This window comes from Microchirus variegatus (assembly GCF_963457635.1).
Source record: "Microchirus variegatus genome assembly, chromosome: 17".
Lineage (NCBI taxonomy): Eukaryota > Metazoa > Chordata > Actinopteri > Pleuronectiformes > Soleidae > Microchirus > Microchirus variegatus.
Genome location: NC_139818.1, coordinates 17,628,402 through 17,647,005, shown reverse-complemented (window position 1 = coordinate 17,647,005; position 18,604 = coordinate 17,628,402). Strand labels below are relative to the sequence as shown.

The following is an 18,604-nucleotide window of genomic DNA, read 5'->3' as shown; positions in this document are numbered from 1 at the left end:
AATAATTGATTGTCCCCCATACCCCCCATCCTTCCTGAACTCACTCCCTCATTTGCACTCATACATGCTGATGAAGTGCTATATCTCTGCTTAGCAGTGAGGGGAAGACCCTGAACACACCCTCTGCTACTCTGCTACACACACACACACACACACATTAAGTCGACTAAGCTCTTCTTTTCTGACAGGTTCTGATCACTTCAACGATTTCTTTTTTCTCTTTCTATCCTATACTTACAAGAACACTGTGGTGATGCAGTTTCTGTGTATTAAAACCCCTAAGGTCACTGTATTGTGACCTTAGAGAAATAACTGCATGATCTAATGATGTTTGTATGATCTTCACCTCTCTGCATTAAAATACTACAGAAGCAAAGCAGAACAAATTTTGTTCTGCTTTGCTTCTGTAGTATTTTGATAATGATCCCCTCTCTGCCTTAACCCTTTAACAACGAGCGTATCGCAGACAACACATTTGCACAAGCGCACTTTGCATTAGCGTAATTACGCGGAAGTTGCACGTCAAAGCCAACGTGTTTATTACAGTAATTTCACTCAGGCTGTTGCAGGAAGCCAGTGAATCGGCGTCTTTGTCGCCAGAAAGAGAAAAAGTGGGGAAAATGTCTGTACGTATACAGTAGTTTATAATTTTTTGGGACATTGGGACAAAAATGCATTATAAATATGTTTTATACTGCTCAAATTTCAAATTTAACACACAAAATTGGGTGTTGTACAAAGGCACTTACTCAAAGGACATTTTCTGGTCCTTTTATGGTTAAAATAAGCAAAAAACAAAAAAAATCCAGGTTGACATTTTGAGGCTTAGGTGTTAAAGGTTTAATTGTTTTGACCCATTTTTTGATCCCACTTTTTATTTTAGTTCTCGTTCATTCACCCCTCAGAGACAAGTGGTCAAATTAGCACTAATTAGCATTTGTACGTGTGTGTTTGTGTGTTTAGCAGACAGAGATCCTCTCTCCCACCCCCTCTGAAGAAGTAAATATTGAACACATCCTCAGTAAAATACCATTTTCAGAACTATTTCTACATTCTCTGAATACTGTATGTCTCCCAGTATGATTTTAATAAAACAGCCTTTCATTTGCTCTGTGTACCACAGTGGTTTCAAAGCCTCTCGCTTTCATTTAATGTCTTATTCATGATGGTCATGTTCACTGCTTCTCCTCAGCCTGTCCTCACACAGCAGCCCCCACCCCCCCACCCACCCTCTAACCCTGCTCTCTTCATATTAAGATTCCTAACTTGTTATATATTTGAATACGAATCTACATTTCTCTGCAGCGTGAAACCCCCCCACCAGCGCCAGGCATTGCATCTATAAATATGTCATAATGTGACTAATGCTGGGAATTTGTGAGGAATTGAGGGTTAAATGCTTTGGCAAAGCAAAAAGACTACAAACCGCTGAAAAAGAGCCTCGGGCTGCTCCGACACGTTGAACAGTCAGAACTGTAGCAGCAGGTGAACTGAAATCACAGAGTTCTCGTGGTTTTTGATCATGTGAGCAGTACACATTAGGAATGTTAAGTGGGGCGGAAATCATGTTTATTTGGAGAGCTGTGAGTTTGTGAAGCCTGTGCAGACGTCTCACTTCTCAGGAGTCTCTGCAGCGAGCAGGAGTGGCACATTAGCATGAAACATAGAGTGAAACTGATCTTAGTCGGAAATAATAGTCCTTTTAACACAGAGACTCTATTAATCATTATTCTCATCGTTCTCACTCCAAGAAAAAGCTATGACTTTGTTATTCTGCAGCGTGGATTTTAACCTGTGCACTCCAGGGATCTGTTTGGGAGAGGGGGGGGAAATGTCCTCCACCTACAAAGTAAAATAGGAGTCGGAGCGTGCAGCTGCATAAAGGGGTGGAGCTATGGAGGATTAGGTTCTGTGATAGAAGCTACTGTGGAAAAAGAGTTGTGAGCCTGAACCAGTTCTCAGGTGTTGCTTCCTCACAGGTCGTCTAGTTGTGACCAGCCACCATCATCAATCGTTTCCACTACAGTTTTTCACCTAATAAAAGAGATATTTCTAAAATTGACAAAGTACTTGCAGGTGTTTCCGTTGAAGGTTGTTTTTGCATATGAGCTGTAATTCTAGTCACGCGACATCCCACATTCTTGTGCTGCGGGACGCCATGGTTTTGGAACGGCGATCTCGATTAGCCAAGGAGGTATATGTTTTCGCCGGAGTTTGTCTGTCTGTCTGTTAGTTAGCAACATAACTCGAAAAGTCGTGGACGGATTTGGATGAAATGTTCAGGAAATGTCCACAATGGGACAAGGAATAAGTGATTACATTTTGGGAGTGATCCGTAGACGCTATCTTTATCGCTACTTTGGGGGTGGGCTGAGCTGCGCTCTCCGAGTGCTTTTCAATTTTCTACTGCTGTTACTGTGATTGTGTTTTCAACAGAAGAAATTAAGAATGGAAACACAACTATTGATATCATCATACTTGCTGGCAAAGTTCCTTTGAATTTTTCAACCCTGATGTACAGGGTTGAAAAATACAGATGTGTTAGATGCCTTGTATTTACTTTAATGATACAAAAGCCTCCTCTTGTTTATTTGATGTTAGATAAAATCTGACCATTATTATAATTATTTTTCATAATTGATTAGAAAATGATGGTTCCCACAATTTCTCTGTAATCAATTGAGTGATCCTTTCTCAATGTTCATGATCTCACTCACACATATACAGAGAGCGGGAGAGGAGTATGTGTATGAAAATGAAAAGTACTTCTCTCTGGCCTCATCCTGTTCATGTCAGCAAATCCTGAGCCTGGAGTCCTTATATTCCCACAGTGACAGTTAGAAATCACCTCCCAACACACAATATGCACTGCAGTGCACTGCACACTCAATTAAAGTTTGACCTTAAACCCTTTCTGGGCACTGAAAAGGTGCATTAGCACCGAATCCGTGAGTGCACCTTTCTGTCCGCGTATACGTTTCTTATTATGTCAGCATCCGACTTTCGAACGAGACCGTACAGAGACTGTTTTATTTAGACTTCAATAATAAATTCTTAACATTAGTGAAATAAGAGGAAGCGGCGGATTTAGTGGGCGCTCTCTCTCCCTCTCCCTCTCTCTCTCTCTGTGGCACATTTTGTATTTATGGTTCAGTGGAGCTGTACGGCCATTAGAGGAATCAAGCAGCTGCATAGGGCAGCACTTTGGCAGGGGAGTTGGAAAAAGGCTCCAATAAGGAAAATGCTGAGGCACCAATGGCTGTAGACTCTTATTTCTATAAGGTTTGCTGAGGAATGCACGGCTGCGACTGTGAAGAGGAATGGTGCGGCTCTGTGAGGTCGGACTTGCTCTCTTGTGTTGATTGTGCTCTTGTGATATGTACACGTCATTCAGTGAGGGAATTTGTGTATATAACTATGGACTCGGGTTGCTGGAGTAGTTGTAAAGACGCCCTCTTTGTATGTGGATCTATAGGTAATTGTATTTATATTGTTGACACATCCAACTGGATTTAATGCTGATGGCCAACAGAGTCCGTTGTGTGTTCTCCCCGCGTCTAGATAATCCAGCTTCTTTCACGAAGGCTCTAGGTCGTCTTCAGGACTTCGCTGTAGGCCTCCTCTCATCTAAGAGGCTCCTTAGCTTAACTCCCGTAAGTCAGTTGCCTCCAGCTTCGTACACACTCTCCAAAAACCTGTAGGTCAGATGATGTGGAGCCTCTAAAATCGCCTGTAGGTCTTGATGTGTTTTGTGTATATGGTTGTTTCGTGGCTTTGTGTTGATCCTCTGTGATGGAGTAGATAGTCAGCTGTCCGCAGAGTTGCCTGCCTCTCAAACAATGTCGATTCTGATTGGCTCTGGCATCTATCAACCCTCAAAGGATAAGCGATAGAGATAATGGATGGGATGCATATTGGCGTTAGAGTGTTGCTGATGATTTAGTGGGTATAATTCACAAATTACAGTTTGTGAGCAGCCTACTCCTGCTTCTCACGCTGAATCACCTGCCTTGTTTTTATCATCGTTTATTATATAGGCTATAATTATTCCTTAGAGTTCTTCCTCTACATCCTGGTCTGTTTACTATGACCGTGGTCCTGTTGACAGTGATTTGCATCTCAGGAGGATCTTATCACCAAGTGGACAGTTCCGAGTCAGTTCACACCTGCAATTCCTGTTTGTCTCCTTCTCACATCTCACTTCCTCACTCTTTATGCAAATAAACCTGAGCTTCATTTCCCAAAAAAATACACAAAAATATGTTGTTTTGAGACAGTCTGTGCCTGTTGTTGAGGTGTTTGTGTCAGTATGTGTGTGTGTGAGAGAGGGAGAGAGCAGAGCCAGAAGGGGCTGAGCAAATCAATGTGCTCCGCACAGCTTTACAGCGAAATAAGATTTTACACATTTGAACAAATAAGATTGAAAAACAATATAGAAGCGGTCACTGATGATATTGTGGTGGGGGGCCACAGATATGTGAGGGAGTGGTAAAAAAAAATGCTTCATGCTGTAGCAGTTCAGATGACATCACTGACGGCCTCTCAGTGTTTCAGCACTGCTGAAAGAATGTTGACCAGCTGTACATTCAAGAGTCAAGATACGTTATTACCAGTAATGAAATTCTTTGTACTCCGTGTCTTCTCAACTTTGCAAAATGGAAAATAGCAATAAAAAAAAAAAACATAAATATGAACAAGATAGTGCAAACATCAACGCTTGTGGCTATCGTCTGTCTCTGAATCCCCTGGTTCTGGGGTTACGCTCCTGAACCGTCTGCCTGACGGCAGGAGGGTGAAGAGTGTATGGCTGGGTTGGCGGTGGGGGTCAGAGAGGATCCGGTGTGTCTTCCTCCTGCGGCTCCGAAGGGTAGGCAGCTCTGACCCTGGTGGTGATCTGCACTGATTTTAACCACCCTCTGCAGTGCTTTGTGTCTGAGGGCTGGAGAAGTTTCAATAGCCAGGATACTTTCAGTGGTGCATCTGTAAAAAGTTTGTGAGCATCCTGGTGTCCAGGAGGAAAAGACGTGTGTAAAGTGTGGTAAAGCCAGCTGAGATCCAAACGTTGATCCCCAGGAAGTTCTCGACTGCTGCTGCTGCTTCGATGTGGATAGAGCCATGTCCTCCACCTTGACACCACCTGTAGTCCACAATCATCCCTGTGGTGTTGCAGATCACTAACCTCCTCTCTATAAGCCACGGTGTCTCACTCCTGGTCCTGGGGAGCCACTGTCTTGCATGTTTTAGATGTTTCCCTGCTCATACACACCTGATTCAAAAGGTCAGCTCGTCAGTAAGCTCTGCTGAAGCCTGATAACGACCCATTGATTTTAATCAGGTATTGTTGGAGCAGAGAAACATCTAAACCATGCAGTGTCTCCCCAGGACCAGGAGTGAGAAACCCTGTTGTAAGCCATCTCATCATTGTCCGTGATGCAGCAAACACACCATCATGAAATTTTCTGAAGATACCGTGATGGTGTTGGAGCTGTGTGTGTGGAAGTAAAGAGATATATGTACAGGGAGAATAACGGGCGGCCTGAGGAGACATCCCTGGGAGGCCTCAGTGTCTACAGTCAGTGTGGAGGAGGTGACCCACACCACCTGTGGTCTGCTCGTCAGGAAGTCCAGGATCCAGCTCCACAGAGAGGGGCCGATGTGCAGGTCTCTGAGCATCATGATGAGTTTTATGCACAGTTAAAGGCACAGGTGAAGTCGATGAATAGCATTGGGGCAATAGCGGTGTGGAGTTTGAATGCTATTGCATTATCTGTGGACCTGTTTGGCATTTAGGTAAACTGTAGAGGGTTATGCGTAGTGAGCAGGGAGGATGTGATGTGAGCTCTGACTGTCCTCTCAAAGCACTCAAAAGGCTTCTTTGACATTAGGATTACTGTTGTTTTCTTGAAACATGTGCGGCCTGCACTCTGGAGCAGGCAAAGTTTCAAAATGTCCATGAAGACGTCTTGCAGTTCCTGTGCACATGCTTTGAGAACACGGCCTGGAATATTGAGCTTTATGTGCATTTACTGTTTTTAAGATTTTTACACGCATCACTCCAGGAAACCTGGAACATTTCTAACTTGCAGTCGCTCTCAAAACGTCCATAGAAAGAGTTCGGCTCCTCAGGCTTTCTTACAGTCTGTGATGTTCTGTAAAGACTAGGACACAAGGTTAATACTAGATCTGAACATCTGACGCCAAAAAGCACAATCTGCTATCAGATCAAGCGGTGATTTGAGAAAGCAAAGGCACGTTTCTAGTTAAATTACATGAATTAAAGACATGAAAATATTCAGACTTGACCACAATGAAGATGAAAGAAAATGAAATACAGTATACGAGAGTGAGCAAAACTTCAAATTCTTTCTCGTCAACGTTGACATAAATAGTTCATGGTTCACTTTAGTGTGTGACCCTCAACTACCCTCCTTTTTCCTGCAAGGAAACATGTTGTACCAAATGACTCAACTGCATTATTCAAAAGATATTATGCAAGCTATTCAGCGGGTGGGGAAAGGTCCTCCATTTCCCCCCCAAAAGACCTGGCCAAAAGGAAGCATTATGTGTGTGTATGTGTGTTGCAGCAGGGGCACTCCAGGGTAAGCTGGGCCACTCTGTACCCATTAGTCAGGGCAGACAGACAGGGACATGGCAGCAATGGAGCACAGGAACAAGGGGATGAGAGAGAGGGTAGAGACAGGAGGAGAGATAGAGGGAGGCCAAAAATAGGTCTGTGGGTGCTATGGCGGTGATGAAATATTTGAGATTTCTTAAAGGGTAACAGAAAGCATACAAGCGTGACAGCTGAAAGGCTAAAGTTGGAGAGCGCCCCTGCCAGTTAGTCTGAGTGCATACACTTGACCTGAGTCTGTCAGTGTAACAGATTCTCTCCATCACAGACAGTGGATGCATGTTTACTGAGGGAAATCATGAATATTACAGAGTGCGTTTCAGACTAGTGCAGGTTCAAGTAGTGCTCGAGTCGGGTCCAAACGAGGATACGTGTAGACGTCTGCACAGCGGAGGCCCACGCGCGCTTGCAGAACGTGGCGTTTTATTGTAAGATTTTACATAAACTGAGCACCTCGGTACACAAGTGGGTAGTCACTCAATTACCCGATCAGCTAATCAGGTGGCAGTGCATTAAATACTGCAGACACAGGTCAGAAGCTTGAGTTAATCAAACATCAGAATGACACTTGAAGAATGGAAAAATGTGTTTGTTTGTGTAAAACTAGATTATTGTATTATTATATTATATTATTCCACATTTTGATGCTAATCCTCTTCAGTGATCTCAACTTATCCCTCTGTTATCACAAATAAGTCAACGCAGAGCCGATGATATTGTGATATTGTCACTTGTTTAGCTTGTATTTATTTATTTTGTTGGTTTTGTTCCAGATTTTTTCCTATCACACCCCAACATTTGTAGTGTTTGTGACAGGGTGGTTTCAGGTAAACAGGCATCTCACTCTTCCTTTATTAAAGTTAAACTTGTGTCTTCAATAGCTTATGTATAGTGTGTGGTTAAATGTTAGGGTTAGGCCTTAAAAACACATATCTACATAAAACTTAACTTATTACCGATGCCAAAAATGCACTCGTTGCTCCTATAAGGAAGATAGTTCCCTATACTCAGACCCCAGAACATGAGAAATATTCAGACTACACACACACACACACACAGTGAGACAGAAGGGGAGGGGAGGGGGGGATCTGTGTGAATGTTTAAAATAATTACAGGCACTTCACCGGGCACTGAACAGAATGGAAGTGTCACTTTCGGAAATTGTATTTTTATTTACTGTGCCAGGTCCCTGCCTGCACCACTTCACGTGGAAGTGCCTTCCACACACACACACACACACACTCATCTCTGTGTGTCTGTATGCACGTGAATAGATGTGTGCATGGAGGTGTGAGTTGTGTTCACGTTTCAGGTTCACTGTGCATCTCCCGTTTCCTCACTTATTTTGTATACGTACTATGTGCACTCTTCATCCACAGCCAAGTTACTGTGTTTCCCTTCATCAGAAGTATATTGTCATTACCTTTTTAATCTCCAAAAGTACAATGTACCTCAGTTTAATGTACAGTTAATATTTGGTTTCACGTGGAGTTGAATCGGGTATCATTCTCAACTCACTGCTGCCTAATCATGCATGGGCTTCACCAAATAAAGAGACAGACATTTGGTTATTGATGAATTGATCCACGCCAAATGTTCTCTTGGGGGCAGTTCAACTTAAATCACCCTGATCTGCATGCCTTCTTCCTCATTCCTTGTGACCAGATTGGCAATTGATTAGTATATCCAGCAACGCCACATGGGGCCGGTACATCGATCGAGCACACGAATGGGTGGGAGGACAAGGCTGGTGAGACGTTATTAAGAAAATCAGAGAATGGGAAATTCATTGGAGTAATACAAAAAAATCCCCAGTAGTGATATTTTGATTATCTGAGATGACCAATGATGGAACTGCTGGAGTCAGGGATGAGTTAAGTTGAAAGATTTTATTGTGGACAGCTCAGATCCGAGTAGAACTGAGACAACGTCTGACATCTGAACAGGTCCGATCCATATAGTTAGTATTAGTAATCCTTGAGATAGTGCATCCGGTCCAGATGCCTTGATATCTAGTGAGGGAACCTTGAAAGGTGCCTAGTTTGTGTCTTATCACAAGTTATGGCTGTTAATATTGAACACCAGGTCTGGTTCTAAGAATACGTGCGGAATTCTAAACTTAAAGTTGGCTGAAGATGAGAATTTTCTCTCACAGTGAGGCCTTTCATTGACTCGTGATGCTAACTAAGATCATTTTGTCCACAGTGTTGTTTGGTTTTGTTCATGAATTTTGTAGTAAAATATGATCATGTTTAGCATCGTCTGAGCCAAAAAGTTTTAAAATTTTGTTGTTAGATTCAAATTCACAAGTTAACTTTTTGCATATATCTGTATTTTAAGCCAGAGGTAAGTCAGTCCTGCAGAGCAAGGAGAGTCGATGTGGTCTTGGTTTGGGCAAAAAAAGTAAGCTCTTGTTTTTTTTTTTTTGTGGTGCTTCAGGAGTTCAGTTTGGAGATACTGATGCATTTCGACTTGAACACCGATTGTTCTTTTTTTTTTTTTTTTTTTTTTTTTTAAGCTGAAGTAGGATGTTGTCCCTGTCAGTGTCACTGCCCTCCCACCCAGCATCTGTTCCTCTCCTCATTGCTTTGTGTCCGACTCTCTTGTGTCTATTCTGTCTCTTTCTGCCTCAGACAGAAAGAGTGCAGTGATGGAGGGCACCTATGAATAATGTAGTGTTGTTATCACTCTGCTCTGGTTTCTTCTACAATGAATCGGTCTTAAAGCATCAAAAATTTACCAGGGCTTCTCTCTCCATTAAAGATAAGGGCTTCTGCAGAGGCCTAGGCCAGCGGCTTCAACAGCACAACTTTCAACTCAAATACCATTTTGGACTAATAGAAAATTGAGTAGTGTAAAAAAAAAAAAATGTTTGAACTTTTGATGGTTTGGGGCGTGTTTTCTTTGTTCAAGCTAATTATTATTGACTTCACAATTATTACAAGAGCGTGCTCATCCATTAGAGGAACAAGACATCGCTAAGCAGGTCAAGAAGCCATGAGATCAGGTGATAAAGCAGGTTAAGAGCACATTTCCAAGTTAATCCATTTTCATTTGAGAGGAAACGAAGATAAACGGTTTCAGTGAGACATAATAAGCAAAACATCCCGCAAGAAATCCAAAAGTACAGCCTCTGACTCATTTGCCACAATTTAAAACACATATTAGCGGCTGCCTGTTACCCCCACCCCCCCACACCTTCGACAAAACAGTTTAAATTCAGTGCGCTCAATTTCCCCGCTGCTCTCTTATTCGGCTGTATCAGCACCATTTCAATTGCACACTATCGATAAATTCTCCTGTCCAGTGCATTCTTACTTGATTGAGTTGGCCCCAGTCTGTTCCTATAGCAAGGTTTGAATCATTTAGCCTTGTAGCTCTCAGTGACCAGGCTTGACGGTCAATACAGTACGAATGCAAGGGTGCTATGGTTAATCCTGAGGCCCTTACACTTATTAGAACATGGAGTAAATGCAAAAAATCCAAGTACAGTCAATCCAAACATTAGAGGCCAGTGATGAGAGTAGCAGCTCCTAAGAGCTTGTGATATCTGTCTGAGTCCCAAAGGGAAGCTGTTGATTGCTAATAGTCATCAAGCTGCCATTTTCTCTGATCGTAATACACTAAAGTCCCTGTGCTTTATCACAACCTCTTCATAATGGGATCAGACATGCAGTGTGTGTGTGTGTGTGTGTGTGTGTGTGTGTCTTAACATTTGTGATTACTCCGTATTACTCTTCCTGTCAACATCAGTGAATGCAGCCAGACCCAACAGTGAATGCGTCCGGCTCGCTCGAGTATCGTATCTGAGACCTAATGTGTCTTGTTCCTAAACACACATCAATAGGCCACACTTTAGGACACGAGTGACATGATCGTTAACATGAACGCGGACGCCGCACGGCAACCTTCGTCAAATACTAACAAGAAGAGCAAACGAAGGTTCTGAGAGACTGAAAATAGATCCACCACGAATGCAAATGCAGTACTTCCTTCGACTGCTATTGTCTGCACTATTGGTTTTGCTCTTTCAATGGGATTTGCTGACAATAAGAAAACAGTAGAAGAACACCAAACTTTAACCACCGTTCATGCTTGACATTCTTTTGCCTTTTAAGCCACTTTCATCTTCTTTCTTTACAGTAAAGACTCGTGAAACAGGCAGGAAAACCGACATTAAAGCTCCAATATTATATCCTATTTCTACAAGTTAAACTACTTCCCTGGTGTCAGAACGAACATCTGTGACACGATTTGGTCAAAATACCATAAGAATGAAGCACCACAGCAGTTCAATCACTCTGCCAAAACAGCCCTGTTCAGAACGCTCGGTTTAATAGTATCTCCTTAAAAGAAAAGAACAAATCTTAAGGGACAGGAAATGACATCAGCCACAGAGGCTACTGGGAGCTAACTGCAGTTAGCATTTGGAAAAGTGATAATTTGCAGGCTCTAGCAGGCACATTGCCGTCATATATAACATGTATCCACTGGACAGATAAATCCTCTGAGGCTGGAAGTTTGTGTAGAACTCTGTGCTGCACTGTGGAGCCAAGAATAGAACTTTTCGCAGACTTCCAGTTTCCGGTTTTTGGATTTATCTCCTGTACCACAAAATGTCATCTGTTGTCACACTTTGCTGACTGGTAGGGCCTCCAGAGTCCCAAATATAATATATAAAGTATAAAGTAAAGCGGTTTGAAAGTTCAAGAACAACAGTAAAGTTATTTGGGCTAACGAGCATTAGTTTCACCAAAACGAGGCCAAACCACAATGCAGATTTCACGGCCTCATGTCTGTGTCTTAGGTTTTTGCATTAGTCACAGCTACCTCAGCAGTGTCTCCTTCTCTTTGACTCTTAAATATAATGCAATAGTTGCACACGGCTAATGTGCGGCAGCATCAAATGCAATAGGTTAAAGAGTAAAACTACTTTAAAGTCTTTGGCGTTTAAAGGTATCGATGGAAAAGGAATTAGTGGAACTTCTTAAATGTATTACTTGACTTTTTGAGTCCTTAATATCATCAAACCCCCTGCACCAGAGAGGCTTTTATAACGGGTGTGTCTGAATGAACGGAACGACAAACACTCACGCACTTGCAGAGTTTTCCTTGATTTGTACGTTGACTACTTCCCCCCCTTCCCTTTTCCCTCCCTTGAACGTGTCTCCTTGCACTGAGCGTAGCCGGCGGTGTTGGTGGCTTTGTGCCGGGGTCTGATTGAATCGGGCACACGGGCAGATTTACATATGTTTGCCATTGTTATGGGGTTTAGTGAATATCATGTAGCAGGCCTAGAGGGAGCTGGCAGCCAGTGGACCTGCGACACACTCTGAATCCTAAACAGTCTCCGCTCTCCACCAACACCACCACTCTACTCTTCATGAACATGATCCCCCACCCCCCAACCCCACCCCACCCCACACACACACACTGCTCTTTCCTCTCTTTATCTCTCTCTCCCTCCTCTCTCTCTCTCTCTCTCTCTTGCTGGCTTTCTTGTTTGGGTTATAGCTATCACACTCTCGTCGACACACACACACACACACACACACACACACACACACACACAGGGGTTGGATCGTGGAGTGTCCCCGCTTGGCCAGCGAGGGACTGGGAGTGTCGGCCAATCTCTGCTCAGCCATGTGTTAAATTAGATTCCGTTGCCTCTCTGTCAGACCTCTCTCTCTCTTTCTTTCTGTGTGTGTGTGTGTGTGCGTGTGTGTGTGTGTGTCACACACTTGTGCATAAGTCACTCACTGGGACTGGGTCACTGTCACACATGGTAATGTTCACAGCTGGATCAATTTCAGGATAAACTAAAGTAAGTTTGTGGTCGTGCAGCTGTCCTCGATGTGTCGATGTTTAACTGTGAAGCTGCAATAGTTCAAATTTACGTTAAACCGAAAACAATGAGTGTATTTTCTGCAAACAGGAGCTTTAATTTGATGCGTGTCGTTATGTGTGCATTAAAGATTATTACACTTAACGTAGTGTGTGAGTGTGTGTGTGGCAGAGCGGCTGGCTGTTTTTGGTTTTCCCCCCCCCCCCTTGGCTGATTTACTGGCTCTTTGCCGCAATCTTCATGAATCTTGTCTCTCTCAATCTGTAATAATTAAGCAGTAGTGATGGCAGTGAATTGGACAGCACACACACACACACACACACACACAGAGGGAGAGAGAGTGTGTGAGATGGGATATTCCATTTGACTTCTTTGTATTGTGTATCTCATCTTTTTCAACTCCCCCCACTAAGATCATTGCAGTACTTACACACACACACACACACACACACACACACACACACACACACACACACACAAACACACACACAAACACACACACACACACACACACACACACACACACACACACACAGCGGTGTAAGTCTGGGGGTGGCAGTGTGATGATCCGAGGCATCGCTGCCCATTGGAGAGCTCGGATAATGGTTAGTTGGGGTTGAGAAAAGCCCTGGGCTATTTTGGAAAATAGCTGAGGAGAAGGGAATCAATATTAGACATACACCCACTGTGCAGCTGTGTGTGGATTTGTGTGTGTGCATGTACACGTGTGTGTGCGTGTGTGTGCGTGCACCCATGTGTATTTGTGCAAACCTTTCAATTACACTGCAATGAATTAATCTCAGGGTTTTTTTTTTTTCTTTTATCTTCTATCTCTCAAACAGACAACTGTAGCTGTTACAAGTCGTCTTCTGATGTTTTCTTCCTCTAAGATTCGTCCAAACTAAACATTTAGTCATATTTTAGGCAACGCAATGTAGAATTGTTGAAAATGTTAACTTAACAGTGTTTTATATTGATGACAAACATCCCAAAGTCTTTTTTTTTTGTGCCGCCCCCCCATGATGCAGCCTTGGGGTTTTCCCTGACCCATCCATCCACCTCCCTGTGTGTGTGTGTGTGTGTGTGTGGTCTAGAACAACACCTACCAACTTCCTCCTCCACTCTCATCATTATATCTCATCTACAACTGCTCGAGGTTTCCGAACAATAAAACCCCGACCATGGATCATAATAAGATGATCGCGCAGTTGACCTGTGGGGTCACTTTTTAGGGGAGGACATTCTCCTTTAACTCGCATGAAGTAATTTCAGAGATAGACGGGCGGCTGATGCAGGGAGATAGATGGAGGGGGATAGAGAGAGAGAGAGAGAGAGAGAGAGAGAGAGAGAGAGAGAGAGAGAGAGAGAGAGAGAGAGAGAGAGAGAGAGAGAGAGAGAGAGAGAGAGAGAGAGAGAGAGAGAGAAATGGATAGTATGATTTAGCTGATAGGAGAAATCATTTACCAGCGCAATTTGTCGACAAGGATCTGGGGATGTCTCAGTGTGTCAGCGCCTCAGTCACTTTGATTGATGATGGATATTCACTGACTCTAACACTCTCTCTCTCTAACTCTCCTTCTCACTCAGCCTCTGTTCCTGATCCTTTGCTGTCTAAACCCCAGCAGGGCAAACCGTCTCACGCTCAGCTTGTGTGTGTGTGTGTGTGTGTGTGTGTGAGATGTATCACACCTCAGCTCATGATTTCGGCATATTAAAGTGAAAAAGAAAAAAAATACTTGTGAACCCTTTTCCCTGCAGCTCTCACTACACACTCTGCTGCCATCATTTAACTTGACCGTCTTTGTTCATGGCTCACTGGAGGTGTGTGTGTGTGTGTGTCAGTGTGTTGCTTTGCCTCCAGTGTGTGTGTGTGTGTGTTTACCAGACAGGGCCATAATATATCAGCTCAGGTCTTTATCAATGCTGCGAGGCAGGGAGGCCTATCGATGAGTTCTCCTTGTTTTAGTGAAACAAGACTCGCCCCGGGGCCACACATCCACCCTGCATAGACTCTGAGATTAACAGTAAGAGAAATCCGTTCAGTGTATATACGTGAGAGCAAAACATTGACGAGAAAGAGAGGGAAAGAAAGAGAGTATAACCTGAAATCAACATGTAGGTCTGTCGGTTTGCCAAAAACAAAAACGTGTTCTTAATCAAGAAGGTTATTGCTTTTGACTTCTGTCTGGTTCTAGGATGAAAAGTAAAATCCTTTAACAAAAGAAAGAAAGTTAAAAAAAAAAAGGCCAGAAGAGGCTGAATAACACAGATGTTTCTCAACTAAAAGAACCGAAAGATATAATACGATGAGATTATCAACAGGAAGGTGCATGGTTCAAAAAAAATCAAAAAGTTGATTTAAAACGAAGCACGGAGAGTCAGAAGAAGGAAGATTCACCAATATCACAATTACAGTTTGGACACGTGTTTAAAGGCGCCATATGTAAGAATGTGGCCACAAAAAAACAGTTACTACACTCAAATTTAAAATACCGAGGTCTTTTAGATTTTCGTTTTCTCCGCCATTGTAGCACAGACGTAACTGGCCACTCTACTGACTGCAATGATTGGTAGACGGCAGTAGGTGGCGCCACATGCCAAAACATGTTTTCAAAACATAAACATGATTTGCAGTCTGCAAAAGATTTTTTTTATGCAAATATTTTGGCTGTACTGTTGTTGTTGGTGAGTTATATATGTTATATGAACATTATTCCTGAGTCTATGTGACATATTAGGAGGATTTTATGGCCAGTTGCTTTAGATTTATTACACAATGCACCTTTAAATCATATATTATTTAGAATAGGTAAGCATCCTACAATATCATAAAGCACTGTCAGACAATGATGGGGGATGAGATAAGGCAAATTAAATGAATTAAAATGTCTTTGCCAGTTGGTGCCACTAACAAATTGATAAATCAACACATACTGTATACAAGAAGTACATGACAATTCCATGACAAAGGAGGAGCTGAAATCCATAATACTTCCAGTTCTGTCATCAGAGAGGGGGCTAAATAATGTTCTGTTTGTGTTCATGTGTACGTAATGGCTGTTATTTGTGCTCGTGTCCAAACCTAACGAGCACAATACCTCGTCCCCGTTCCCATTTTATGATGACTTGACTTGTTGCTGCCAAAGATTTGTCGTGGTTTTGTTTTTTTTCTTCATTTGTATGTGAAGTGAGTCAAACCCCCACCACCCACCCCCAAATTGAGCAGAACACTTTTCTGCACCGGGGAGTTGACGATGACTCTGCCAGGAACGGCGCGGCTACGGCCAGTGAGTCATCGGCAAACTGCTTTGTTATGCTCGACGCCATCAATCTCCATGCATAAGAATAGCCAACTTCAATACCCGCTATTGATCAGTGAAACCTCTGGAAACAGCTAAGGTCAGAGCCTCGTTTCACCTCAAAAAGTTGCTGTGATTGATTTATCAACATTTTTTTTGCGGGAACGGCAACCTCCGTCCAATTTGGAAGCAATTTGGGAAAAAAAAAGTGCTAATGTGTCAGATGGAGTCATCATTGGTTTGAGGAAACATTTGACACCTGCAGCCAAGTAAAGCAGGTTAATTGTATTAAAAGGGAAGATAATTAAGATAAGATTTTAGCATAGAGCTGCAACTATCGATTATTTTCTCGATTAATAGTTTAGTCCGTAAATAAATGTCAGCAAATGTTAAAAAAAAACATTGATCAGTGTTTGTCAAACCTGGAAATGACGATGTTCTCGAATGTTTTGTTTTGTCCACAAACCAAAATGACTCTATTTTAATCATTTCTTTGTTATGTGGAGCATTAAAGAAGCTAAATCAATCAGAAATCTTGTTTTAATAATGAAAAAAGCTTCAAACCGATTAATCGACTATTAAAATAGTTGATGATTAATTTCGTAATCATGGATTAATTGTTTCACCTTATTTCAGAACATAGCTTTAAATCAAAAGTGCATGAGTTAATCTCCCTGAGTGATTGTGTGACAAATTCACGCGTATAAATAGTGATATTGTTTGCGTTACATCGTCATCATTCACTGTCTCTCTCGCTCACACAAGGCCACGTTATTTGTGTGTGTGTGTATATTTGATTTGATTGATCTAACTCTTGCGTTGCATGGATTAAAGTAGTCTTTTTTTTTTTTAACACCACATCATAAATATCCCAGTATTCTCTAGACCTGACCTTTTCATTTAAAAAAATATATATATAAACACAATAACTTACAGTGGATTCAGATTGTTTGGTTATGTTCTCCAAAGATTTAAAGTTTGTATACATAAATTACCGTAGCTGCCCTGACGACCCTGTTCTACAACGTTGTATCATGTATATGAGATGATGTTTTTTATCTGCGGCAAGAAATCTGGGGGGTTTTTTTGCATTGGAAAAGTGTAAATTCTGCAATACCCTCGATTGTGCCGTGTTGTGCCAAGCGGTAGCCTTAAGTGTCTGTGCTCTGTACGAAAGAAATATGTATATATATATTTCAAAGAGCTTCACTTTGCAAGAATACCCTGCCTTTCATAGAGAGAAACAATAAGAGCGTAAAAATAAATTAGGATGAGAGAGCACGCTCTCAGATGGTTTCTTTGAAGGCCTTCAGGTTTCTGCGCTCTGCTGTAAAACTGACAGTTGTGTGTGTAAAAAAAAAAAAACAGATTGAGAGAAGTTGTAACTTGTTTTCACAGAAACCCACACTAGACCACTGATGAGAACAAAGTGTCTCATGCTTTTAGATGATGAGACAAGCACTTATAGGCGACATCCACACTCCTGCAGTTTTGTGTAAAAACATAATCCTGCTGCACATTATGTCTTAACTTTGTCGGGGATTAGAGAGAAGTTTAAAAACGCTTGTGACTGAAACCCTGGGTCGGCAGAAACAAACACCTTTAATGACTCAGTTAGCCACATCCACTATCTGATTGTTTTTTTTGTTTTGTTTTTTTTGCCCCTGACTCGACTAATGGGTATAAACGAAAACCACTTACTTTCACTTTGTGAACGGTCTCAAAACAGAAATCCCTGTTCTTACAATTTACCGATGTTGTTTCTCGTTAGTCTTGGTACTTTCTGAAAATAAACAAGCAAACCTTCTGTTTTAAAAACCCCTTTTTTTTTTAAATCTTTCCTTTTTCTGCAGGGTAACCAAGAGGCCCCAGCTCCTCCAGAAGCCATGGCCCAACCCTTCCCGCCAGCCCAGTACCCTGCCCCACCACAGAATGGGATCCCCGCTGAGTACGCCACGCCCCACACCCACCCACCGGCCGACTACACAGGACCAAGCACGGTGGCAGAGCACGCCCTGGCCCTGTACACGCCGACGCACACGCACAGCGAACAGCCGGGAACTGACAGCAACACCCCCACCCTCACAGCCAATACAGTAACGGTGAGTTTACAGTTTGAACCTGCTCTGAATTTGCCTGTTTATTAAAGGGACACTGTAGTATTTATGGGTTTATATAACCCAAAATCCACTTTTTTATACATATTATGTGCTCCTGCATTGTCTAGTCGCTGTATAATAGTTTTTGTTTCATTTTCGTAGTGTTTCAAAAAGTCATGTAAAATAACATGGTCGTGGGCCGCGGTTGCATAGCCACTGTTAGCAGCGAGATGCCATGTTTCTACCGGAGCCTGTAAGGACAAACGCGAGAGAACAAAACAAGCGTCTCTTTACTTGTAGCGAAAGTCCCGCCTCCACTCTCTCCGCTTCGTCTGCTACGGTCGCGGTAGCTCGCCCTCTCCCTCGCCTCACGAACCTCATCTGCTGACACGGCGAAAGACAACGAGGACGACATTTGACCAGCTGCGGATACCGTAGCGCTCAGGGAAGGGAGGGGGTGAGCAGAGCAGCAGGTCCTTGGTGTAAATTTCAGCCTCTCCTCTAGATGGCACTATAAACTACTTATTTCCCCTTTAAATAGTATTAAGAGTTAATTCAATGCAACAAAGCCTCAAAATGTCTGGACTTTTTTTGTATCTAACCTACGTCACATGTTGACAATTCTACCGGTGGAGCGCGCTAGTTAGCTAGTTAGCTAGCTGCTTTCATAAACTGTCAGTTATTTTCTGGCATTAGGGTTCAAAGCTCAACGGTCCTTTTGGACGTATAT

The 18,604-nt window shown here is 42.6% G+C and overlaps 1 protein-coding gene across 2 annotated transcripts in view; it reads left to right on the top strand.

The window, feature by feature from the left end:
- rbfox3a (RNA binding fox-1 homolog 3a) overlaps positions 1 to 18,604 on the top strand; it is a gene marked incomplete at both ends in the record, with an annotated part of 189,894 nt that overhangs the window by 126,266 nt on the left and 45,024 nt on the right. For both annotated transcript variants that reach the window (XM_083904022.1, XM_083904021.1), the window contains one exon: positions 17,629 to 17,877. In XM_083904022.1, coding sequence (XP_083760148.1) covers positions 17,629 to 17,877 — 249 coding nt within the window. The remainder of the gene's footprint in view (positions 1 to 17,628; positions 17,878 to 18,604) is intronic.